This window comes from Caenorhabditis elegans, chromosome IV, assembly GCF_000002985.6.
Source record: "Caenorhabditis elegans chromosome IV".
Taxonomy (NCBI): Eukaryota; Metazoa; Nematoda; class Chromadorea; order Rhabditida; family Rhabditidae; genus Caenorhabditis; species Caenorhabditis elegans.
In genome coordinates this window covers 419996-443829 of record NC_003282.8, presented here as the reverse complement: position 1 = coordinate 443829, position 23834 = coordinate 419996, and the positions used below count along the sequence as shown (strand labels likewise).

General features: G+C 36.0%; 4 protein-coding genes and 1 non-coding gene across 6 annotated transcripts; 3 read left to right on the top strand and 2 right to left on the bottom strand.

Annotated features, from left to right (window-relative positions):
* The first annotated feature begins 3275 nt into the window (after positions 1-3275).
* On the top strand, positions 3276-14621 carry hum-8 (Myosin motor domain-containing protein). Of its 2 annotated transcripts, NM_001028377.5 has the most exons (16): positions 3276-3487; positions 4106-4380; positions 4745-5039; positions 5094-5191; positions 5235-5399; positions 5473-5841; positions 6863-7348; positions 8382-8545; positions 9258-9705; positions 10542-10653; positions 10701-10849; positions 10900-11201; positions 12606-12898; positions 12958-13179; positions 13222-13317; positions 14432-14619. In NM_001028377.5, exons 1-16 carry the CDS (start codon positions 3286-3288, stop codon positions 14551-14553), a joined length of 3798 nt encoding a protein of 1265 aa, NP_001023548.2. In that variant the 5' UTR covers positions 3276-3285; the 3' UTR covers positions 14554-14619. The 2 variants fall into 2 exon arrangements, with proteins under 2 accessions (NP_001023548.2, NP_001294574.1); NM_001307645.3 differs by having other exon boundaries at positions 12958-13317; positions 14432-14621.
* Positions 14563-14973, bottom strand: Y66H1A.9. Its single transcript, NR_147824.1, has 2 exons — positions 14805-14973; positions 14563-14753 (listed from the first exon to the last, which is right to left on the bottom strand). It is a non-coding gene; the product is annotated as an Unclassified non-coding RNA Y66H1A.9 (non-coding RNA).
* Y66H1A.5 (Saposin B-type domain-containing protein) lies at positions 14697-15760 on the top strand. The gene is made up of 3 exons (NM_001380008.1): positions 14697-15061; positions 15119-15308; positions 15356-15760. Exons 1-3 carry the CDS (start codon positions 14822-14824, stop codon positions 15577-15579), a joined length of 654 nt encoding a protein of 217 aa, NP_001367984.1. The 5' UTR covers positions 14697-14821; the 3' UTR covers positions 15580-15760.
* An 865-nt stretch (positions 15761-16625) lies between these two features.
* Positions 16626-17662, bottom strand: garr-1 (putative H/ACA ribonucleoprotein complex subunit 1-like protein). Its single transcript, NM_067526.4, has 2 exons — positions 17328-17662; positions 16626-17279 (listed from the first exon to the last, which is right to left on the bottom strand). Exons 1-2 carry the CDS (start codon positions 17658-17660, stop codon positions 16878-16880), a joined length of 735 nt encoding a protein of 244 aa, NP_499927.2. The 5' UTR covers positions 17661-17662; the 3' UTR covers positions 16626-16877.
* Positions 17663-18652: 990 nt separating this feature from the next.
* On the top strand, positions 18653-23819 carry daf-18 (Phosphatidylinositol 3,4,5-trisphosphate 3-phosphatase and dual-specificity protein phosphatase daf-18). Its single transcript, NM_067525.7, has 7 exons — positions 18653-18892; positions 18943-19187; positions 19830-20695; positions 21168-21770; positions 21822-22266; positions 22834-23232; positions 23285-23819. Exons 1-7 carry the CDS (start codon positions 18682-18684, stop codon positions 23402-23404), a joined length of 2889 nt encoding a protein of 962 aa, NP_499926.1. The 5' UTR covers positions 18653-18681; the 3' UTR covers positions 23405-23819.
* The last annotated feature ends 15 nt before the right edge of the window (positions 23820-23834 follow it).

The window sequence follows — 23834 nt, the reverse complement described above, 5'->3', positions numbered from 1 at the left end:
CAAATAAAATTAAAATAAGAAATGAGAAAAATGCGAGAAATTATTGAAAAAGATAAAGGAACTGATTCGAAACGGTAAACAAACTTTATAGTATATATAAAGTTTATACACGGCCTCCTGCGGGTGAAACGCGCAAGCAAGTCGCTCTCGTCATCTTTCACCTCTCACTTGCGCACGCTCTTTCGCTCAAAACGTGAAAAGCGGCGAAAAACGGAAGATTTTGAACAAAGCTTCAAATTCTTGCTAATTTACGTTTGAAAAAAATATTAAAATTGAATGAAAAATGGATTGTTCAATAAGATTTTCAATAACAATTTTAATTTTTGTAGTTCAATATACCAGAAATCACGATAAATATTATTTAAACGTGCGTAACTTTGCGAATAAGAAATAAAACAGGAAGCAGTCAATTATGAAAATAATATTTGAACAATTTTGAACATTTCATTAGTTTAGCGTTTTTTGATTCCGTCACTGGTTACTGAGTTATGATCTATAACAGCTAGCGAGGTTATATCAAGGAATTTAACTTGTACGTTTTCCAAAAGAGCATAGCTCTCTCGTGAGCATAGATATCAAAAAACTTTTAGCCGAAGAAATGCTCAGCATACAAAACACTACAATTCTTGATTTTACTTTTTTTAATTCTTTTATTATTTAAAAAGATATACGCACTTAAAAACACAAGTACTACGTTTTTGATAAAATCCCATTGCGCATACATTACCACTGTTGTAACTACTCAATGGCTTCACTTACGAAAAAGTTCTTAACTGAGAAATGTTGGCTACATTATCAACTTTAGTTTTCTAGTTGAAAAGTTTTTCATATCTTCCATAGTTTTCAAGATGCTGCTTACTGAAGACAAACTACAGTATAAAAAGTTGGAATAGGTTTTGTTTTTTTGGGTCTCCTCTTCCAATTTAGCGCATTTCACGCGCAGGACGCCGTATTGAAAGTTGAGTTTCCGCTTACCATTTGATTAAAAGCCCGCAAGTTTCCGTGAATTTACGTGTATTTATTGCACACGGTGTTTGTGGATTTTGAAGCTACAGTAACTAAATTATCGGGGAATTTTGACCTTTAATAAAGTTTTCGATTTTTTTGGAAAATTGAAAAAAGTGGCCAACTATGATCCGCCTATTATTCACAAATGTTAAATAAGTGTGTGGGGATCAGGGGTGTGGGGCAAATTTACCAAATTTACCGCAAACATCAAAAATTGACAATACAATTTTAGCCGAAACTATTGATTTTGTCCTCAAAAATTTTGTAAAATGGCACAAAATTGAGCTGTTTTGATGTTGAAGAAGACACACTACACGGAACTTGTTTGGAAACCAGATGTGTGTTAAGAATTCAGTAGTTTTGGTGCTCTAAAGACTTTGAAAAATATAACATTTTAGGAGTTTGTTAAGCTCGGCAAATTTACCGAACTTGCCGAATTTGTCGTGCACTGTAAATTTGGCCAACTGGCTATACCAGTTAATTCAAATCTTGCGTTTTCAACTCGACTTGAGTATTTTAAAGTCGATGGACGAAGAGATTTTGTAAATTATAACTTTTTAACTTTTTTTTGACCATAACTTTTTTTGAGAAGTTTTACAGAAGGGTCAGTATGAAATTCAGCGTTTTCAGACAATTTTTAGTCTCATAAAGTAATTTTTAAAAAGTTAGACTACACCACTTTTAAGCACGGCAAATTTGCCGAACTTGCCGAATTCGCCAAGCTCGGCAAATTTTGAGATTGCCGCACACTTCTGGAGAGGTCAGCGGTGGGCGACAAATTTGCCGAATTTGCCGTTTGCCGAACACGGAAAATTTCAAAAAAGAAGATTTGCCGAATTTGCCGAGCAGCAAATTTCGAAATTTGCCGCACATATCAAAAATTTAACATTGCAGTTTTGACCGAAACTATTGATTTCGTCCCCAAAACTGTAGTAAAAGGACACAAAATTAAGTTATTTCGATGTTTAAACAGATACACGACACAGAACTTACCGTATTTCCTCTATTAGTATGGTCTCCCTATTAGACTTGCACTCCCTATTAGTATTACCCCTCGGAGACCCTCCGAAAATTAGTATTACACTCCCTAATAGTCTTGCGTTTACTTTTTTATTGCAAACCCGTCTCGCCAATTTGAGGATTTCAACAACATTTTTTGCCTATTTTGCAACAGTTTCTCACAACATTGAAATTTTTGAAATTGAAATTTTTTTGAGATTGAAATTTTTAAGCTTATATGTTACAATTAAAATCATATTTTCTGAATTTTTACATAAGATTCGAGTTTATTCAGAAAAAACTAGTAAGCTCAAAGTCAAAAAAAATGTTCTGAAAATTAGTATTGCACTCCCTATTAGTATTGCAAGCGGGAAGACCATCGAAAAATGGCATTGCAGTCATACTAATAGAAGAAATACGGTATTCAGATACCAAATGTTTGTTCAGAGTTCAGTAGTTGTGGCGCTCCAAAAAACAGCAAAAAATATCACATTTTTTGGATTTTGTTAAGCACGGCAAATTTTGAGATTGCCGCACACCAGGGGTGTGCGGCAAATTTGCCGAATTTGCCGAATTTGCCGTTTGCCGAGCTCGGCAAATTTGCCGAATTTGCCGAGCACGGCAAATTTCAAAAAAGTAGATTTGCCGAATTTGCCGAGCTCGGCAAATTTCGAAATTTGCCGCACACGTCAAAAATTTGACAGTACAATTTTGACTAAAACTATTGATTTTTTAGCCAAAAATTTAGTAAAATGACACAAAATTAAGCTATTTTGATGCTTAAACAGACATACTACGCGGAACTTATTCAGAAACCAGATGTGTGTTAAGAATTCAGTAGTTTTGGTGCTCCAAAAAACATAAAAAATATCAAATTTATCCGAGTTTGTTAAGCACGGCAAATTTGCCGAATTTGCCGAATTTGCCGAGCTCGGCAAATTTTGAGATTTGCCGCACACCCCTGCCGCACACCCCCGGTTAAGATGTTAAATTCGCCATAAAATTTCAACAAAAAAACTAAATTCCAATTTTTTTTTTCAAAAAGTGAGTCTTATCAATTTCCTTATCAGTGAAACCGAAGGTGCTCGCAGGTGCCTCTGTTGATGTGTACTCTTGTGTCTGATTTCGCCAATCACACACTATTTTCTCATGAAATTTGACATGTTAGTCAACACATCGAACACAATTTTCCACCCTATTCTCACATCATCATGTCCTTATTGCAATTTTTTTCGACAACTTTTTACTTACAAAAAATTACTTTTTCCAGAAAAACAAATGCTACGAACGTTGAACAAAAAACATCAAATCACAGAAAATTCGGAACCTCCTAAACCGCCTCCGGAAATTTTGAAAACATCGGCTCAGTCTTCTTCCCAAAAGTCACGTGGCATTGGGACATTTGAGCCGAAAACAATTCCACGTGACATTGTGGATCCTAAGAAAACTGAGAGAAGAGCTGAAAAAGTTGGAATAAATGGTTTGTTTTTAAAACAATGTTTTCAACTTTTTTATTCATTTTCACAATGTTTGTCTTGGTCACATCGTAACTTTTTATTCAACTTCTCTTGTCATTTTGAGGCTTACAAAATATTATTCGCGATAATTCGATGTTTGAAAAAACTCTTGCACAAATTAAAGTCGCGATTTCAAGCTGAAATATGAAATCAGGGAAAGGTCTTTGAATTTTTTCACTTACTTCAGAAATTTGGAATCAGAGGAAAATTTGGAATCATTTAAAAATTTAAAAATTTCGGTAATATACCTTTAATGAAACCTCACAATTGAGTAAAAACTTTATCAAGTTATCAATGCAAAAACTGCATCGTACCTAATTTTTTTTAACTGAATGTTGTTTTTTGAGAATACTGTAGGTGGCAGTTTTTCTAACGAGATAATAACTACAGTTTGAAATAATATTTTGCAACATTATATTTGAGCTAATGAAGAGTAGCATATTGAAAATGATGTAGATATTTGTTGGATAATATTCCATAATTAGTCAATTGATAGTAAAACGTGGCAAGATATCAATTGAATACATTGAATACACTGAATACAGTAGACCTCCATCCATAATGTCGCTCCATGATTTCAGTGTCTCAGCCTCCTCCGGACTATGGAAGAACAGTGTGGATAACAGATGCAACAGACGGGTTCCGTGCCGCCCGTATAATTGATTTATCAGCAACTGGATTCACACTTCGCCTTTTGGATAATACTGGTGATACTGTGACAAGAGTTTTTGAAGATGTTTTGGCTTGCGAAGATGACTCAAGAAGACACGTGGAAGATAATTGTCAACTGATGCATTTGAATGAGGCAACATTATTGAATAATATTAGATTGAGATATCAAAATGGAAAGATTTATGTATGTTTTTTTAAATAGACATTTTTATCTCACCACAATGGCCAAATATCATAGTAGAAAAATTGTTTTAAAAAAATTCTAATTTTCATATGATTTTTTGAAAATTGAAAAAAATAACAGTTTAAATAAATTTCCATCGAATTTTATGCTCTATTTATGTTTCAAGTGTTCTTATTCAAACATTGCAGTGATTCGAACATGCTATAGTTTTCTCAAAAAAATAAAAAAATGTAAAATGTTTTCTCAGTTTTAACGTGATATTTTGGCATTTCGGCAACATAGGAGTGGTTTTTAACAATTTCCTGACAGGCGCTACTCCACCTTTTAGCCAACTTTAAACTTTGAACTAAATTCAAATTTACAGTCCTACGTGGCCAACATTCTCATATCAATTAACCCATATCAAACTATTGATGGATTTTACTCCTTGCAAAAAATCAAGGAATATCGTGGAAAGTCTCTTGGACAGAAGGAGCCGCATATCTTTGCGATTGCCGATAAATCCTATCGAGAAATGATCAGACATCGTAAATCTCAATCGATTATTGTGTCTGGAGAATCAGGAGCAGGAAAAACTGAATCACAGAAAGCAGTTTTGAGGTATTTATGTGAGAATTGGGGTTCTGGTGCCGGAGAGATTCAGAAGAGATTGTTGGAAAGTACGTTGTTTTTGGTGTTGAAAACTATCAAAATTATTCCTTTAAAATTTTCAGCGAATCCAATTTTGGAAGCATTTGGAAATGCTAAAACGTTACGTAACAATAACTCGAGTAGATTCGGGAAGTTTGTGCAAATTCATTTTGCGGATACCGTGAGTACCATTGATGAATCGGTCAACACATGGTTTTTTGTAGGGAAACGTGGCAGGTGGCTATGTTTCACATTATCTTCTGGAAACTTCGAGAATATGTCGTCAAGCAGCTGGAGAACGTAATTATCATATTTTCTATCAACTGATTGCAGGAAGTTCACCGGAACTTTTCAAATTCTTGGCATTAGGTCAACCTAATCAGTTTAATGTAGGTTTTCATACAATTTTGTTTAAAACGAATGAATTACAATCAACTGCAATAATGGATTTGTCAATTGTAGTACCTTAAACGTGGATTCATTGGTTTCTTCACTCATCCTTCATCTGGTACAACTTCAAAAATCCCTAAAAATCGGCTATCGGACCCCAAGTTCACCCAGGATTCAATGGTGGACGATTTTTCGGATTTTCAGCGGTTAGAATACGCTCTGAAATTAACTGGACTATCGGAACAAGAAATACATTTCATTTGGACTACAATCGCCGCAATTCTTCACTTGGGAAATGTTGAGTTCGAGGAAAGTTTGGATGATTCAAGAGGTGGATGTAAAGTTTTCAATGGAAGTGAGCAGGATTTAATTCAAGCTGCCAGGCTTTTGGGTCTCGAAACGATGGAGTTGAAGATGGGATTGTGTGCAAGGATTATGCAGGTGAGCGACCTAGAAAATGGAACGCGCAAAATATCTCGTAGCGAAAAACTACAGAAATTTTTCAAATGACTACTGTAGCGCTTGTGTCGATTTACGGGGCTCGATTTTTGAAATGAATTTCTTTTCGAATAATGTGGGCTTTATTTACTCTTTTAAACCGTTTTCGAGACATTCTCAATTTCAGCAATAAGTAAATTGAGAACATCTCGAAAATGTCTGCTAAAACTACTTGTTTACACAGAAAGAAGAATCTAGAACAACAAAATTTGCCCATTTTTGAGCTGATTTTTTATAGTACCCACAGCCATTACTCCTTATTTAATTAAAATATAATACATAGAAAAATATTTGAAAAAGCGTTTGAAGATTTATATGTTAACCTATGTAAATTACTTTCATCTAAAACTAACTAGGGAAGGGTCTGAAGGTGCCAGCGGCTTTTTGAGCGAAACTTGTTTCATGTGAAATCCCATGCTGAGAAACAGTACAATGTAAGTTTTTAGCTGCGAAATATCAGAACTGAGCACAGGGGGAGCATTCAAAGATGCTCACTGCAGCACTAACCGTACACCCTATATTGGGGTGTCGGTGAGGTTGTTTAAAAAAAAAATGATTTCTAGTCTATTTTATTGTTTTTGTAATTCTAGAACTAGTTTCCAACCTTTTTGAAAAAAAATTTTTCTGATAATTTTTCATGCTCTACCCAATTTCAAATTTTACAAAAACAAAATAGTGTTTTTCAAAAAGTTTCTAAAATATCTTCAAAGATACAAAGAGTTTAAATCGACAAAAAAACATTTATTTCAAATAAAATAACCACCACAGTCCTCACCAACATCCCAATATTGCGCCGATAGTCTACAGTGAGCATGTTTGAATGCTCGAATTCTGAAATTTCGCATCTAAAAATACCCATTGTACCGTTTCAATACATGGTCTTTTGAATGAAACAGGTTGCCTCCTTCAAAAAGCCACTGGCACCTTCAAACCCTTCCCTAGTAAGTTAATAGTACATCTTCAGACAACAAAAGGAGGTGCTCGAGGGACTCTAATCCGTGTCCCACTTAAACCCCACGAAGCGTGTTCCGGACGTGATGCGTTGTCAAAAGCAATTTATTCAAAACTGTTTGATTGGCTTGTCTCTCGAATAAACGACAGCATTCCTTTTGAAAAATCAACTAATTTCGTTGGAGTACTGGATGTTGCTGGATTCGAGTTCTATGCTAAAAACTCATTCGAGCAGTTTTGTATCAACTTTTGCAATGAAAAACTGCAAAACTTTTTCAATCAAAGAATTCTACGAGAAGAACAGGAATTGTATGAGAAAGAGGGCTTGAATGTTCGCAAAATTGAATTTATTGACAATCAGGATTGTATTGAGTTATTTGAATTGAAAGGAAATGGACTTTTTGATCTACTCGACGAAGAGGCAAAGTTTCCAACATCTAATTATAAGAGTTTTACAAAAAGAGCACATGAAGAAAATCGAAAGCACTTTAGACTTGATGTAAGTTTTTGACTTCACACGTTTTGAAACCTGATTTTTTTTCCAAAAAGTTATCAATAAAACCATTCGTATTGTTTTGAAGAAGATTTTAAAATTTTGGTTCTTCAGTTTTAAAAATTCATACCGTGCAGGGGTGCGCGGCAATTGCCGTCCGGCAATCGAATTTTTGGGAATTCCGTCAATTGCCGAAAGTGTCGATTGCCGAAAATTAACAAAACCGGCAATTGCCGGTTGCAGAAAATTTCCAAAACCGGCAATTGCCGCGTACCGTGTTGTCCCAGTCCTAACTGTAGTGTTTCATACACAACAATTATTCAATTTATTAGTTTGAGAACAAAACTATTGGGAATGCATGGCAGAAAAAGAATAAAAAATTGTTTTTCGATAAATGATTTCCATGACCTAGAGACTATGTTCTTAAAGGAGGACTAGCGGTTTGGACGCTTTTGAACGTATATACTCAAAATGCGCTCAAATAAACGAATTTGAAAAATGTTTTATGGCGGTTAGAAAATTTCGAGAAAATTAATCTGACTTTAGCTAAAATCTCAAATTTTGCCCACTTTTTTGAGTCGCATCTGCCCGTAGTTAACTTTTGGAATTATCATTCTTCATTGTATATTTTGGTAGTTTAACTCATTCAATTTCGTTTATCAAAGTAAGTTTAAAGCCGATAGGTAACCAAAAATTATCAAAATTGGTTACCTATCAGCTTTAAATGTACCTTTATGAAAGAAATAATTTGAGATAGACTACCAATATATGCAATAATGGGTGAAAATTCAAAAACAAACGTCAACTTCGGGCAGATGCGACACGGAAAAGTGGGCAAAATTTGAGATTTTAGCTAAAATCAGTGTAATTTTTTCGGAATCTTGAACCGCCATAAAAAATTTTCGAAAAATTTTTGAGAAGTTTCATTACAAAATTCGTTCATTAGAGCGCATTTTGAGTCTACACGCTCAAAGTCGCCCAAACCGTTAGGACTCATTTAATGAAATTCATCTGGAAAGAGTGGTGTTGCATTTTTCAGACTCCACGAAAATCAAAAGTCAAATCACATCGGGAACTACGAGACGATGAGGGGCTTTTAATTCGACATTACGCCGGTTCTGTGTGCTATGAAACAAAGCATTTCGTAGAAAAAAATGATGATTTATTGCATAATTCGTTGCAAATTCTTATTGAGCAATCCACGTGAGCTTTTTCGAATATTAACAATTTCAGTACAGAACAGGAGTTAGGCTTTTTTCAAATAATAAGTTGTTGAACAAGAATTTTAATTAAAAGGACACGATTTTATGAATACGGTAATCCTAAAAATATCTTATCTTTCCAAATATTCTGAGGTAATTGGATTTGGTTAAGTTTTCGTTTAGTCTAATTAATAAATTACGAAAAGTGGAGCGAGCAAGGAAATTTTTTATAATCACTCTAAAACGTCCAAATGTAAATTTTAAAAACTATTAAAGATGAGTGATCTGTACAATTTTGAAGAAGTTTCAAAGGAATTCTCGGAGCCAAAGCTATTCGAAGTTGTCTTTTGATCCAAAATTGTCATATTGTACGTTAAATGTGGAGTTTTTAAATTTGCTCTAGATAATAGAATATCGACTGTAATTACCAAATAAAACTAATATTGAAATGTGTATAAATTTTTTATAATTTTTCAATGTTATGGAGTTATGCTTAAAATGATTCCAATGTCAACCAAAAAATGTTCTAGTTGGAGGAATAGAAACTCATTTTTTGTAACGGACTAGAAAATGTGAAGAAGTAGACAGTGTAGACACGAACTTCTTTGTTTCTACACTCTCTAGTAATTTCAATTTTTATAGAGTGAACCTTTTTCACAACTCTATTAGAAGCACTGTCTATTTCTATCCAAAAGGAGAGTTTAAATTTTCAGAATACGATTGCTTGTCTCACTGTTTGGCAGCACAGCATATCCAACAAAAAGCAAATTGAAAGCCCTTTCAGTAGGTGCCAAGTTCAAAAATCAACTTTCCACACTTTTAATCAAACTTGAATCAACTGGAACTCACTTTGTAAGATGCATTAAACCGAATAATCAAATGATTCCATTTGAATTTGATGGTTCTGCTATCCTATCTCAGTTGCAATGTGCTGGAATGACGTCAGTGCTGAAATTGATGCAAGACGGATTTCCGAGTAGAACTGGGTTTGGAGATTTGTACGCTTGCTATCAGAAGAAATTACCTCCAAAACTGTCAAAATTGGATCCTAGAATGTTCTGTAAATGTTTGTTCCGCGCTTTGGGACTTGACCAACACGATTTTCAATTTGGACTCACTAAAGTTTTTTTTAGAGCTGGAAAGTTTGCAGAATTCGATCAGGTAACAATGGGCACGCTTTCAACAAAATTTAAAACATCTGTTCATTTCAAAATTGTTACTTTCCTCTTGGCAGATAAATTAAATAACTTTCATTAGAAAACGGGCAACAGTTAATTAGTATTTGGTCTAAAATTTATTTACCGTATTTCCTCGAATAGTATAACAAAATATGTGAAGATCGGGTGCAGTGTTTATAGTTGATATACGGTATTAGTACTTTAAATAGTTAAGAATGGTTTTAGCTTTCAAAATGCAATCCATAAAACAAACGTTCTTACAAGGGAAGTATTTCAACTCAATCCCAGACTTCTGAAACCTTTGTCATTCGAAAGAAGTCCTTCTAAATAGGCTTCTGCAAAAATTAAGCGGCAGAGGAGCACTTTCAACTCGAAAAAAGTCGATCTGAAATTACTAGAGGCTCGTAAAATTGCTCCAAATAATAATTTTTGAAATTTTATTTGATTTTTAGGCTATTTCGAGGTAGACAAGTATTCTGGTAGCTTTTTGGAAATTTTTATACTTTCGGAAAACTTTTTTAATAATCTTTTTGAGTGAAAAAAATTTCAAACAAAATCCCGATTGGTAGCCGGCCCCTTAACATCATAGAATTCATTTAAAGATCCACATTTAGATCAATTTTACGGGCCTCAAAAGTTGTGAAAAAGTGCACTAAATAAATTTTCAGAACGACTTTTTTCCAGTTCAAAGAGTCCCCTGTCGCTAAATTTTTTGTAGAGGCATACTTAGAAGGTCTTCTTTGAAATGACTTAGGTTTTATTGCTTAGCTTATTAGGAGTTACAAGTTGAACAATATCAAATTTCAAGCAAATTTTCAGATGATGAAACAAGACCCGGAAACAATGACGTCACTGATTCAAAAAGTGAACGAATGGTTAGTGGGAGCACGTTGGAAACAGTCGCAATATGCTGTGTGGAGTGTTATAAAGTGTACGTCGACGTCTGTGTTTCTGTTTGTCTAAATAGACATTTTCCAGTGAAAAATAAGATTGCGTGGCGAAGTGCTCAAGTGACACGTCTACAGTCAATTGCGCGTGGATACCTGACACGTCAACGGTTCTCACGACAAATTGCTCTCTATCGAAAGTCAGTTGCATTGTTGAAGAATTCGAAAGAAATTGAAAAAGTTGGTTTTTTTTCTGAAACAACCTTACTGAAAATCCAAAACAATTTCAGATTCTTTTCCGTCTGAATGAACATTCGCGGGCTAAGTACACCAGCTCCGCCCATTCCACAATTCGTGACCTAGAAAAACTTGTATCACATATTAAACTGACGACATCCGCAAACGATCATTTCGAAAAGGCGGAAAATGCTTATGAGCATTATGTGAAACGAGTTGATTCAATGATTGCTGATCTCAAAAAACAGCAGAAAAGCGATGAGTTGGCTGAAATCGAGAGAAAAAGAAGAGAATCTGAAGAGAAAGAACGACTCGAGATTGAGGCAAAGAAGGAGGCAGAAAGGCAGAGAGAGATGTTGGTTGTTTTAGATTTTAACTCAATTTTAATCATAGTTAGGAAAAATTAAATTCTATTACCTGCTAAAAGTATCGGGAAAATTTTATTTTTTATTTTCGTTACTTTATATAAAACAGAGGTGGGCGGATATTTTTTTCGGATATTTTCTAATAATGAATTTATCAATAAGTATTGATGTAGTTATTCTGGAAGAAATGTATCCGAACAAAAGAGTAACTATTAAGCAACATTTTAATATGATAAAACCTAGAAAAATTCTACAAGTTTTCTGTATAAACAATATGCAAGTCCATTATCCGATATCCGTAATATCCGTAATATCCGATATCCGATGTTGCTCGGCTAATAAGTTTTAAGGTCTCGGTAAGGAAAACTTGTAGAATTTTTCTAGGTTTTATCATATTAAAATGTTGCTTAATAGTTACTCTTTGGTTCGGATCCATTTCTTCCAGAATAACTACATCAATACTAATTGATAAATTCATTATTAGAAAATATAAAATAAAATAAAAATATCCGCCCACCTCTGATATAAAACCAAAACTAATATAGTCATTGTCAAAATTGTTGGCTTATCTTTGATATTTTTAACTGACCCTTTTAACTGAACTTTTTTAACTGTGCACGAAAAGTTTAATCGTGTTGTCGAACATAACTTTTATAGAAGGTTCTGAAAACAAGCAGCCGAAGTATTTTATTAATTTTATCTTCTTTTTGGTACATACTAATAAATGGCAAAACGTAAAACATCAAGTTATGGAAGTTATATTTTTATATTTATTTTTTTCAAAACAACGCCAGAAATGTATTAAAACAGACCCGCAAGATGTCAGCCGCTGCAACTTTATCGAGAGTTGAGTACACACATTTTAGTTCTTATCTGAAAACTCTTAAACTTGATGAATATAACCTTGGCATCCGCTAAAGGCAGGAAGGAGGGGATTTGCGGCAAATTTTGAAATTTGCCGAGCTCGGCAAATTCGGCAAATCGACTTTTTTTAATATTTGCCGAGCACGGCAAATTCGGCAAATTCGACAAATTTGCCATGGTCGTCATACTCGGTAAATCGCAATATTTTTCGAGCTCAAAAAGGGCCAAAATTGTAAACTAAGATTACTGGTTTTTAAAATAAAATTAACTAGGTTTACTGGTTTTTTTTTCGATTTTTGCCCAATGCGCGCGTGGATAAAAAGTAATAGAAAAACTATGTTTTTTTTCTTTAAGTTTCTGACCGAAACCATTAGTTTTGTACAAAATTTTTATCAAAATTTTTTCATGTGTGCTGAAAATTTCAATGTGCCGAGCTCAGCAAATTCGGCAAGTCCACATTTTTGAAATTTGCCGACCTCGGCAAACAGCAAATTTTCCGCACACCCCGGATCTAATTCATAATTTTCCAGTAAACGTAAGCTAGAAGAGCAGCAACAAAATGCACAAAAAGAACATGAAAACTATCTTATCTCCGAAATTCATAAAGCGGCGGAGGAAACCGAAAAGAAACGGCAAAATGAAGAAAAAGAGAAATTAGATAAAATGGTGTCAAATCGATTGGCTGAAGCTGACGGTGTTGCACTAATTTCTTCAAAAATGGAAATAGAACCTAGCTCAGGAAGTGCCACGTTTAGAGACGGAAAATATGATGTTGGCGGATGCAGTTTTGCATATCTAAGAGATACAATCAACACTAGTATGGGTATGTGCACTTTTAAATTTATTTATTTTTTCTTTTATTATAACCTCTAAAAATTATAGATATAAATCTTCTGAAAGCCTGTGAAGAAGAATTCCGTCGTCGTCTCCGAATCTACAATGAATGGAAATCTCGGAATGCTCCAGTACAGGATAGGCCGCCTGCACGAGCTGCACTCTCCACTGTTTGTGAAGAACTTTCTATAATGAGATCAATCGCAACTCCGTCAGCGCCACAAATACAGCGATATTTTAAGTGCGAGTTCAAGGAAAACAATCAGAAAGGCACGTGTTCTTGGGGAAGCTCAATAAAATGTGAAGATTTAGATCAAGTTAGTATGTGGTTCGTACATTTTTCTGGTCAGCAGATTCAACGTCAGCTGACATTTACTTCTTCAAGACCTCCACAAACTTTGATTGCAGGTAAAAATTCTTAGTTTTCTAATCAAAAATTACTTGAAAAAGAGAAAACACTAAAATAGCCCTTTTAAAAAAATATTTGAGAATTTTGTTAGAAACTTCCAACTTCCAGAAGTTGTTTGACTTTTCTAACTTTTCAGATTTGGGTAAATTGCCAAAATTTTCAAAAATGTTGACTTTGACTAATTGCAACTATTTTCAACAGGTTTCAACTATTAGAATGCTTACAAACCGCTGAACAAAATTAAAATATCATTTACTATATTTAAAGCGCTTATTCCGTTTGTCCATAGTTTGTAGTCTATGTAGTCTTTGTAGTCTGTGACGTTTTGGCTTCTGGAGGGATAGTGAGTTGGGCTTAGTGTAGGGATATAGTCGGGGTACTGTAGTGGTACAATAGTGGTACGGTAGGAGTACTGTATGATTACGGTAGCTTCAGAAAAATTAGTTTTCAGCTCCAGAAGTCGGGGGCCGCGCCACGGCTGGTGAAAAGTATAGAAACATTTTTTGCTGATTGACTTCCAAAATATAATTTCCCTTTTGAACTGTCTCTGAAATAAATCGCCACGGCCACTTTCCAATCAACCAGCGTCTTCGAACGTTCCAACAGGAAGGGAAATCATTTATCATTGAAAAGTAGTAGTTAGTCTTTCTCGATTTTTTCATTCGTGTTATTTTGAATTTTGTGGTCATGGGTTAGTTTTGAAATGAGAAGTTCAAGAGTATGTCAGAGAGTCTCAAATCTAGTCCACAATCGCTGAATAGAAACGTTCTATTATGGGAACACGAAATTCTGAAAATGCGTATTACGCAACATTTTTGACGCGCAAAATTTCTCGAAGCGAAAACTACAGTTATTCTGATATTTTGCGCGTCAAATTTATTGCACAACACGTATTCTCAGAATGTTGTGCTCCCGTAATACAGTACATTTTATTTTCTTCCTCGAAAACTTCAAAGGAGGGCGCGTTTATACGGAATGGTCTTGCCACTCATTGGTTTTAAAAAAATTTAAACTAATGAGAGCGCTTGTCGAGACCATTTCGCATAAATGCGCCCTCCTCTGAAGTTGTAGTGAAAAAACACTGTAATCGATTTGGAAACAAATATTTTCCAGGACGAGACGATGCTCAAATGTGTACTCTGGCGCTACAGGAGACGCTTCTTGTCGGTAAAAGAGGAGCAGAAATATCGGAAGACGAATTTGAGAGTCATTGGAAATTGGGATGCTTGAATTAGGTCATGTCATCATAAGGAATTAATTTATTCTTGTTGTATATTATTTATAAAGCTGATATTTTCGAACTGTTCAGAATGTCCAAAGTTCCAAATTTTAAGATAGTGATTGTGAGTTCTTTTTGTATTCTACGTGACATCAATGCAATCAGGAGTACCGAGTGTTTCATGAGGAGTTGGACAACTGATAAGGGAGAAAGAGACTGAAAACCGAAATTATATTTCTTTTAGTAGAAAAATATAGTTTTTCTCACTCCAAAAAAATCAATCAATGATTCGCTTTTCTGTTACTGTGTTCCTGTTATTATTCGTGATTGTTGTCGCCCAAGCGGGTCCCGCAGCGAATTCGGAAAACCACGTTAATCACGTGGAGCAGCTGAAGCTACAATGTGCCGCATGTCAATTCTTGGGATTGGCGGTCGCTGAAAAAAATGTAAAAGTTCCAAGTGACAATGCAGTGGCTCATTGTCTGAAATTCGAAGGATGTGCAGTCAAGATGAGTGATTGTGAGGTGAATTTTGGAATCAATCTAAATTGTTGCGTTAACGAAAATACTAAACGTTTACAGATCATTTTCACGTTACATTCGGAAATCCAGAAAACGCCTGAAAATTTTGAAAAATCCTGGAATGCGATCTCCACTGCAGTTGAGAAATGTTCTAGCAACTTCAAAGCCATGGTGATCAGTGAAGATGTTAGCAATACTCAATGCACATTATGCTTCTTGGTTTACGATGTTCTCAAGTATATAAACTATAGTAAGATCGTTTGTTATTCTCTGGAAATCCAAATATTATCCATTCAGACATTCTTGAGAATCCAATGTTGGCAACCGTAAAGGCAGCGCTTGGTGAGGCATGCCCCCTTTTTAATGATGACCTTTGTCAAGCGCTCTTCCAACCGGACACCTTCGGAGCCATTATTCGAGGTCTTCAGGACTCTCTTGGTGGATTCTATGACCTCATTGCTGTGCAGGGATTCCAATGTCCAACGTTGGATCAACTTTTCGTGAAATGCAAAGGCCAATGAAGGATTTCAAATAACTAAACTAAAGATTTTACACAGCGCTCTGGGGCAAGGATTTTTGGAGAATGAAACTTCAAAGAGTGCGTTAGAGCGCGCTTGCACACTTACCGAATGGGACAAAATTCCGCGATTGTTCAAATTTTTTAGATGGAATTTGGAAGAAATAATAAAATACTGAAATAATTGTTACTTTCAAAAAGTTTTAAAGAACATTTTACTGAAAAAATTCAGTATCTGGCTGATTTATCATTGATTATCGAACAAGTAGATCAATTAATTTTTTAAATCATTTAATGGTGCGTCCATAGTCTCAGGAAAACGGGAATTTCCCGCGGTCCGAGGCGTCTATAGTGCAGGGAAAAAACGGAGTTTCCACGCATTGTTTTCCTCAAAATTCAAAAAAGTAGGCGTGGCCTGCAGTTTTTCCACTTTCCCATTGTTCAGCTCAAAATTTTACAGCCTCTAATTGGTTGGGCACGGCCACTTTTGAAATTGACCAATAACGAAGCGAGAAACTCGCTCAATTTTTCCGCATACTATGGACGCCTCGGGTCGCGGGAAATTTTCGTTTTCCGCAGACTATGGACGCACCATAATAAATTGAGCCCGTAAATCGACACAAAAGCTACAGTAGCTACTGCAGTAGTCCTTCTAAGAGTTACTGTAGTTTTGGCTACGAGATATTTTGCGCGTCAAGTATGTTGCGCAATACACTCAAAATAAGAAAACTGCGTGGCGTGTACTGCAGAAAACCTCATATTTAGGCCCCGCCTTTTGTGGCGTGGTACAGTATGTACACTGCTGAGATTAGAACAATGAAAATCGCTCAGAATTATTTTTATCTTCAGCCGTTTTGATTGAGAGCTCTATTCTGTTAAAATTTCAAATTTCAAAAGTTAACCTGTATTGCAAAATTTCAATTGCTAATTGCTACTTTACTACTTTCTAGATTTTGTTCTCAAGCTAAATATATAATTTTCCAGTGTAATCTGTCAAATTAATGGCTGGAACTTGGTTGCGGCGATTAAAAAATGTTATAAGAACGATATATCAAAGCGCGCTTAAATGCGAACTCCAAATTTTATTCGCCAAAAATGCTTGCCTCAGAGCGCTGTGTGATTAGTGAAATAAAATAACTAAATTATATGATTATTATAATGTGTATAAAATACCAACAAGTTCAACAAAAAAGTGATCAAAAAATGAGGGCAGATGAGAAAAGGAAAACAAAGAAAATCAACAATTGGTAAAAAAAAAGGATGAAAACAATTGGAACATACAGTTTTTTAGAGAAGAAACAATTATTCGAATTTAGTTCTCTTATTATTCTGTCCTCCGAAACTTCCACCATCGTATGATCGTTTGAAGTCTCCACGTCCGCGACCTCCGAAGTCTCCTCCACGGCCACCACGGAACCCTCCACGGTCTCCGCCTCGGAATCCTCCACGACCACCGCCAAAACCTCCGCGATCCCCGCCTCTGAATCCACCGCCGCCGCCTCTTCCAAAGCCTCCACGACCTCCACGGTCACTGCCACGTCCTCCACGATCCCCACCGCGTCCGCGACCACCTCTTCCACGCCCTCCGCCGGCTTGTGGAAGGAAACGATCAACTGGTAAAAGCTTTCCGGGATCAATGTACAGCTGAGACTCTGGTTCGAATGAAGAGGCTTTTACTCCTTGTGACAATGTGACGGAGAATCCCTGCAGCGAATAAATTTATGATTAATTTTCAATTAAGAGATTACTTACGTTCTCCCCGGGGGATCCAAAAATCTCGTCGATTTTTCCGACTTGTTCCTTATTCTTGAAGTAAATTGGAGCATTGAAATATGGGATTTTTCCACTCGTATTGTTGCAAACAATATCATCTTGGCACTGATGGGAGAAGACACCGACGAGCACAACTTCCTCTGGTGGTCCCTGATCGTAACCTCCACGGCCGCCCCCTCCGAATCCACCGCGTCCTCCACGGAAGCCACCACCTCTGTCACCGCCGCGACCTCCACGGAATCCACCGCCTCCACCGCCACCACGACCACCTCGAAATCCACCACCGCCTCCACGTCCACCACGGAAACTCATTTCTGAAATGTCAAACAATTTTTGAACTTTAAAGTTATTCAAGTGCAAAATAAAATCAAACTGGACATAAAAATATATTTGTTGAGAAATTCAATAGAAAAAATTGGTATTGCAAAACAAAAAGGGGTTTTCTTGTACATAATATTCACAGAAATTTCAATTTTCTAAATATGAGAAAATTAAGAAAATCACAAGAAATTGATTTTCGCCTATTTCGAAGAATTTCATCGCACTATACAAACTTTAGACTCTAAATACAACTTATAAATAACGATTATTTCGTTTTTTGCCAGTTTTTAAACAAGAAAATCAATAAAAACTATTGGAAAACGTTAAAAAATATCGAAAAAAAAATCGAAGAGAAGAGAAAAATGCAGTGAGAAGAGAGGCGTTCGTGGCGAGACCCGTGCCGTTTGAATTAGCGTGCGCCTTTAAGAGACATTTTTTGGATTTTGTTTTTTCGCCGCGAAACCGATCTTTTTCGGTGTTTATCTGCTTTTTCGACAATTTTTATTCATTTTTTCTTGATTTTTCAATACAAATAAACATTTTCCACACGTAGGTTATAAAAATATCCGAAATCTTCCTATTTCTTGGTTGAAAATGCTCATAAATCAGTAGACCAAAATTTTGCTTTTTTGATCAAATGATTTCATATGATCTTCTACTATTGGCGCTGGCGGGTATTATTTTCTAATAAATCAGTCTTGTTTTTTTTAAGTCGAAAATACGCATATTGGCGATTTTCAACGGATTTCTAGCTCTTTTTCAGCTCATTCTTAACGAGGAAATGTAGTCTGTCTTTCTGCTCCTCTCGTATCTCTCGGGTCTGAGCTCTCTGCGTGAACAAATCTGAGCTTTAGCATGAGCTAGTTAATCCCTTAATCCTTTGCGCTCATTTGGCATTCTATTCTATCACACTTCACCTGACAATGTTTAAATTATAAAATTCGCTGAAATTCTCTTCTAATTCGTTCCTCTTCATGAATTTGCAGTTTCCAGGTACATCTACTAACCCCCAATGGTTACTCCTCCTCCAGATGTGCCAAGCACATCGACCAGGTCGATGGCTCGTGACCTTCAAGAGAATCCAAACCGACAACCTGGTGAACCACGTGTGTCTGAACCGTATCACAATTCAATCGTCGAGCGGATTCGCCATATTTTTCGGACGGCTGTATCTTCCAATCGTTGTCGCACCGAGTACCAAAATATCGACCTAGATTGTGCATGTAAGGCACTTCTCTTGAGTTCAAAGCATTTCAATTTTCAAAACTTTCAGATATCACAGACCGAATCATAGCTATCGGTTATCCAGCAACAGGAATCGAAGCGAATTTCCGTAACTCAAAAGTTCAAACTCAACAATTTCTGACCAGGCGGCACGGAAAGGGCAACGTGAAGGTGTTTAACCTGCGCGGTGGATACTACTACGATGCGGATAACTTCGATGGAAATGTTATTTGCTTCGATATGACTGATCATCATCCGCCGAGTCTCGAATTAATGGCTCCGTTTTGCAGAGAGGTTATTTTTCATCACTTCTGTGGCTCTAAAATTTCCGAATGAACGTGATTGCCCTGAAATTTTAAATCATGAGGACTCTATTGAAGGAGGACTAACACAGGCCCAAAATGAGCTCAAATGAACGAATTTCGTAATAAAACTTCGCAAACTGTTATGGCGGTTCACAATTTCGAAAAAATGACACCGATTTTAGCTGAAATCTCGAATTTTGGCCACTTTTCCGTGTCGCATCTGGCCGATGTTGACTTTTTTGAATTCTCGCCCTATATTGCATATTTTGGTAGTTTATATCATGTAATTTCGTCGATTAAGATACATTTAAAACCCATATTGACCCAAAAATCATCAAAATTTGCTACCTACAGGCTTTAAATGTACCTTAGTCAACGAAATTAAATTAGATAAACTACCAAAATATGTAATAAAGGATGATAATTCAAAGTCAATTTCGGGCAGATTAGACACGGAAAAGTGAACAAAATTGGAGATTTTAGGTAAAAATCAGTTTTTTTTTTGGTTGTTTAACCGCCATAAAAAATGTGTGTCCATTGGAGCTAATTTTGGGGTCTATAAGTTCAAAATTGTCCGACCCGTTAGTCTTCCTTTAAATCATAAGAGCTTTATTAATTATCTGTTTTGCAGGCTAAGGAATGGCTTGAAGCAGACGATAAACATGTAATAGCTGTACACTGTAAAGCTGGAAAAGGCCGTACCGGAGTGATGATATGTGCTCTTCTCATCTACATCAACTTCTATCCGAGCCCACGACAAATTCTCGACTACTACTCAATAATTCGTACAAAAAACAACAAAGGTGTCACAATTCCATCACAACGACGCTACATTTACTACTACCATAAGCTTCGTGAACGTGAGCTCAACTATTTACCATTGAGAATGCAGTTGATTGGTGTCTACGTGGAACGGCCTCCAAAGACATGGGGTGGTGGTTCAAAGATAAAAGTGGAGGTTGGAAATGGCTCGACAATTTTATTTAAGCCGGATCCTCTCATAATCTCCAAATCAAATCATCAGCGAGAGCGTGCGACGTGGCTGAACAACTGTGATACGCCTAACGAATTCGACACCGGAGAGCAAAAATATCATGGATTTGTTTCCAAGAGAGCATACTGTTTTATGGTGCCAGAAGATGCTCCAGTATTTGTCGAAGGAGATGTTCGTATAGACATTCGCGAAATCGGATTTCTCAAAAAGTTTTCGGACGGGAAGATTGGTCATGTTTGGTTCAATACAATGTTCGCATGTGATGGAGGACTCAACGGTGGACATTTCGAGTACGTAGACAAAACTCAGCCGTACATCGGAGACGATACATCAATCGGACGGAAAAATGGAATGCGAAGAAATGAAACGCCGATGCGAAAAATTGATCCAGAAACTGGAAATGAATTTGAGTCTCCGTGGCAAATAGTGAATCCTCCTGGACTGGAAAAACATATTACGGAGGAACAAGCAATGGAAAATTATACCAATTATGGCATGATTCCGTAAGTTTTGAAGTTTTAATCAACTTATAGGGTGTTCTACCACAGTTTTGAAATTAAAATGTAATATTCTGTCGAAAAATCGTGGAGATAAGGCTGCTAAATCTAATCTGACTAGTGAAACAGAATAATGTCAGTGTGAACCTAACACTGTCATATGTCGATTTAGCACTTCGTTGGCTCCAATTTATTTTTCTTTTTGAATTCAAATACGTCAGTTTCAACGTGATTTAAAAAGCCATTGAAAAATAGGCCAATATTCGTCAACTTTATTTCAAAAAAAACTACAGATTCTGATTTCTTGATTATTGAATTGTTGAAAATAAAAATAATTAATCATAAACCTACTTTTTCAACAAAAATTGTAAATACCTTCCTCTGCTTAAATTTACACAAATTTATACGAAACTAGTTAATGATCGAATTTTTGAGTATTTTACGTATTTATGCGAGTACAAAATACAAACATTTTCAGTCCTCGATACACGATCAGCAAGATTCTTCACGAAAAGCATGAAAAAGGTATCGTCAAGGATGACTATAATGATCGTAAGCTGCCAATGGGAGACAAATCATACACGGAATCAGGAAAAAGTGGAGATATTCGAGGAGTCGGTGGTCCATTTGAGATACCATATAAAGCTGAGGAACATGTTCTCACATTTCCAGTTTATGAAATGGATCGAGCATTGAAGAGTAAAGATCTTAACAACGGAATGAAACTTCACGTTGTTCTTCGTTGTGTAGATACTCGTGATTCAAAAATGATGGAAAAGAGCGAAGTGTTCGGCAATCTGGCATTCCATAATGAATCGACACGGAGGCTTCAAGCGTTGACTCAAATGAATCCAAAATGGCGACCTGAACCGTGTGCGTTCGGATCCAAAGGTGCTGAAATGCATTACCCTCCGTCGGTTCGATATTCAAGCAATGATGGAAAGTATAATGGAGCCTGCAGTGAGAACCTTGTTAGCGATTTTTTCGAGCACAGAAATATTGCCGTTCTTAATCGATATTGCCGATATTTCTACAAGCAACGCAGTACATCTCGAAGCCGTTATCCAAGAAAATTCAGATAGTAATGAGTTTTTCGAGAAAAAAATAAATAAATATATTTTTCTATTTTCAGCTGTCCTCTGATCAAGAAACATTTCTACATTCCAGCTGATACCGATGATGTTGATGAAAATGGGCAACCGTTCTTCCACTCACCAGAGCATTACATTAAAGAACAGGAAAAAATAGACGCAGAGAAAGCAGCTAAAGGAATTGAAAATACTGGACCCAGTACTTCAGGATCAAGTGCTCCCGGAACTATCAAGAAAACGGAAGCTTCACAATCCGACAAGGTGAAGCCGGCAACTGAAGACGAACTTCCTCCTGCGAGGCTACCGGATAATGTGCGAAGATTTCCAGTCGTCGGCGTTGATTTCGAAAATCCGGAAGAAGAATCGTGTGAACACAAAACCGTAGAGTCAATAGCTGGTTTTGAACCACTCGAACATCTATTCCATGAATCATACCATCCAAATACGGCCGGTAACATGCTGCGTCAGGATTATCACACTGATTCGGTGAATTTGGTTTGAAATTTTAAATTTTGGAATTGAAAGTGAACTTTTTATATTATATGCGGGACCCCTCAATCTACTCACCTTCCTAGGTGTAATTTTTCTAATAATTATTCCTATTGCTATAGTTTCTAATTATATTTCTATATTATCAATATTATAATGTTTCCTCGCTGAAAACCTGCGTATTCATTCGTTGCCAGTGGTAAGTTATATTAATTTTCATTCAGATTTTTAGAGAAATATTTTGAGTATTTAGCTATCGTTATTAAAATAATGATTTTCGTATTGTTCTTAACATTCTGTTAGGTGACTATTTTCTTGTATCGTTGAAGTCCATGCTTCAAAAACAACGACTTTTTTGGCTTAAATACGCTTTCAACGTCGAAAATATTGCCTTAACATCACTTTGGGCAAATTTCTTATTTTGAATTCGATATGCTCGTTTTATTAGCTTCCAGAAAATATAACATTCGACCCATAACTCTCTGATCACCAAAAATAAGAACTCCTAGTAAGATCAAAAACTATCGGGAAATGTTGAATGTATTTTCAATATTTAACTTTCAGGAAGTGAAAATAGCTGAACAAGAGGCAAAAGCCTTCGTTGACCAGTTGCTTAATGGACAAGGTGTATTACAAGAGTTTATGAAGCAATTCAAAGTACCATCGGACAATTCCTTTGCTGATTATGTAACCGGACAGGCCGAAGTTTTTAAAGCACAGATTGCGTTACTGGAGCAGTCGGAGGATTTTCAACGAGTTCAAGCGAATGCAGAGGAAGTCGATCTTGAACACACTCTTGGTGAAGCGTTTGAGCGATTCGGGCACGTTGTAGAAGAATCGAATGGTTCTTCTAAAAATCCAAAAGCCCTGAAAACTCGAGAACAAATGGTGAAAGAAACTGGCAAAGACACTCAGAAGACCCGCAATCATGTGCTTCTACATTTGGAAGCTAATCATCGTGTGGTGAGTAATCTTTTTTATTTTTTATTATGTGATTAAAATGTTAATTTTTCAGCAAATCGAGCGTCGTGAAACGTGCCCGGAGCTACATCCAGAGGATAAAATCCCAAGAATTGCTCATTTTTCCGAAAACAGCTTCTCGGATTCGAATTTTGATCAAGCTATTTATTTGTAAACCTAAAACAAAACTTTTAGAAGATTTTCTTCTTACTGACCCTCCAATTTTCAGATAATTTCAATGTTTTAAGTTTTCTCTTCAAAGTATCATTCACTTTCTGTATAGTGTTTTGTTTTTTAACAAACTATTGTTCGATTATTTTGTATATTCATATTATAGCTCTCAACTTCCCGATTTTCCACGTATATATGTATATTTTGCCGGGTGAAAAATAGCAATTCCCTATGAATGTATCCCCTTCCATCTGTTTTCTTACTCAGAAATTGTAATTCACATTGCGGGTCATCACTAATCCTATGGGCTTTAACACAATTCTCCCATAAATTAATTGTACTTACCAATTTTTTGTTTAATTATTTAGATTTGTAACATTGAAATTGGTGATAATTCCAAAGAAAAATTATATTCTCCGATACATAGAATCTAG

Excerpts from the sequence above, each read along its gene's own strand:
- hum-8 (NM_001307645.3), top strand. The coding sequence starts at position 3,286 with ATGCTACGAACGTTGAACAAAAAACATCAAATCACAGAAAATTCGGAA. Across the intron at positions 4,381-4,744 it reads ATCAAAATGGAAAGATTTAT|TCCTACGTGGCCAACATTCT; the intron begins GTATGTTTTTTT and ends TCAAATTTACAG. Across the intron at positions 13,318-14,431 it reads TCCACAAACTTTGATTGCAG|GACGAGACGATGCTCAAATG; the intron begins GTAAAAATTCTT and ends AATATTTTCCAG.
- Y66H1A.5 (NM_001380008.1), top strand. The coding sequence starts at position 14,822 with ATGATTCGCTTTTCTGTTACTGTGTTCCTGTTATTATTCGTGATTGTT. Across the intron at positions 15,062-15,118 it reads TCAAGATGAGTGATTGTGAG|ATCATTTTCACGTTACATTC; the intron begins GTGAATTTTGGA and ends AAACGTTTACAG. Across the intron at positions 15,309-15,355 it reads TCTCAAGTATATAAACTATA|ACATTCTTGAGAATCCAATG; the intron begins GTAAGATCGTTT and ends TTATCCATTCAG.
- garr-1 (NM_067526.4), bottom strand. The coding sequence starts at position 17,660 with ATGAGTTTCCGTGGTGGACGTGGAGGCGGTGGTGGATTTCGAGGTGGT. Across the intron at positions 17,280-17,327 it reads TTGGATCCCCCGGGGAGAAC|GGATTCTCCGTCACATTGTC; the intron begins GTAAGTAATCTC and ends TATTCGCTGCAG.
- daf-18 (NM_067525.7), top strand. The coding sequence starts at position 18,682 with ATGGTTACTCCTCCTCCAGATGTGCCAAGCACATCGACCAGGTCGATG. Across the intron at positions 18,893-18,942 it reads TATCGACCTAGATTGTGCAT|ATATCACAGACCGAATCATA; the intron begins GTAAGGCACTTC and ends CAAAACTTTCAG. Across the intron at positions 22,267-22,833 it reads AGGATTATCACACTGATTCG|GAAGTGAAAATAGCTGAACA; the intron begins GTGAATTTGGTT and ends TTTAACTTTCAG.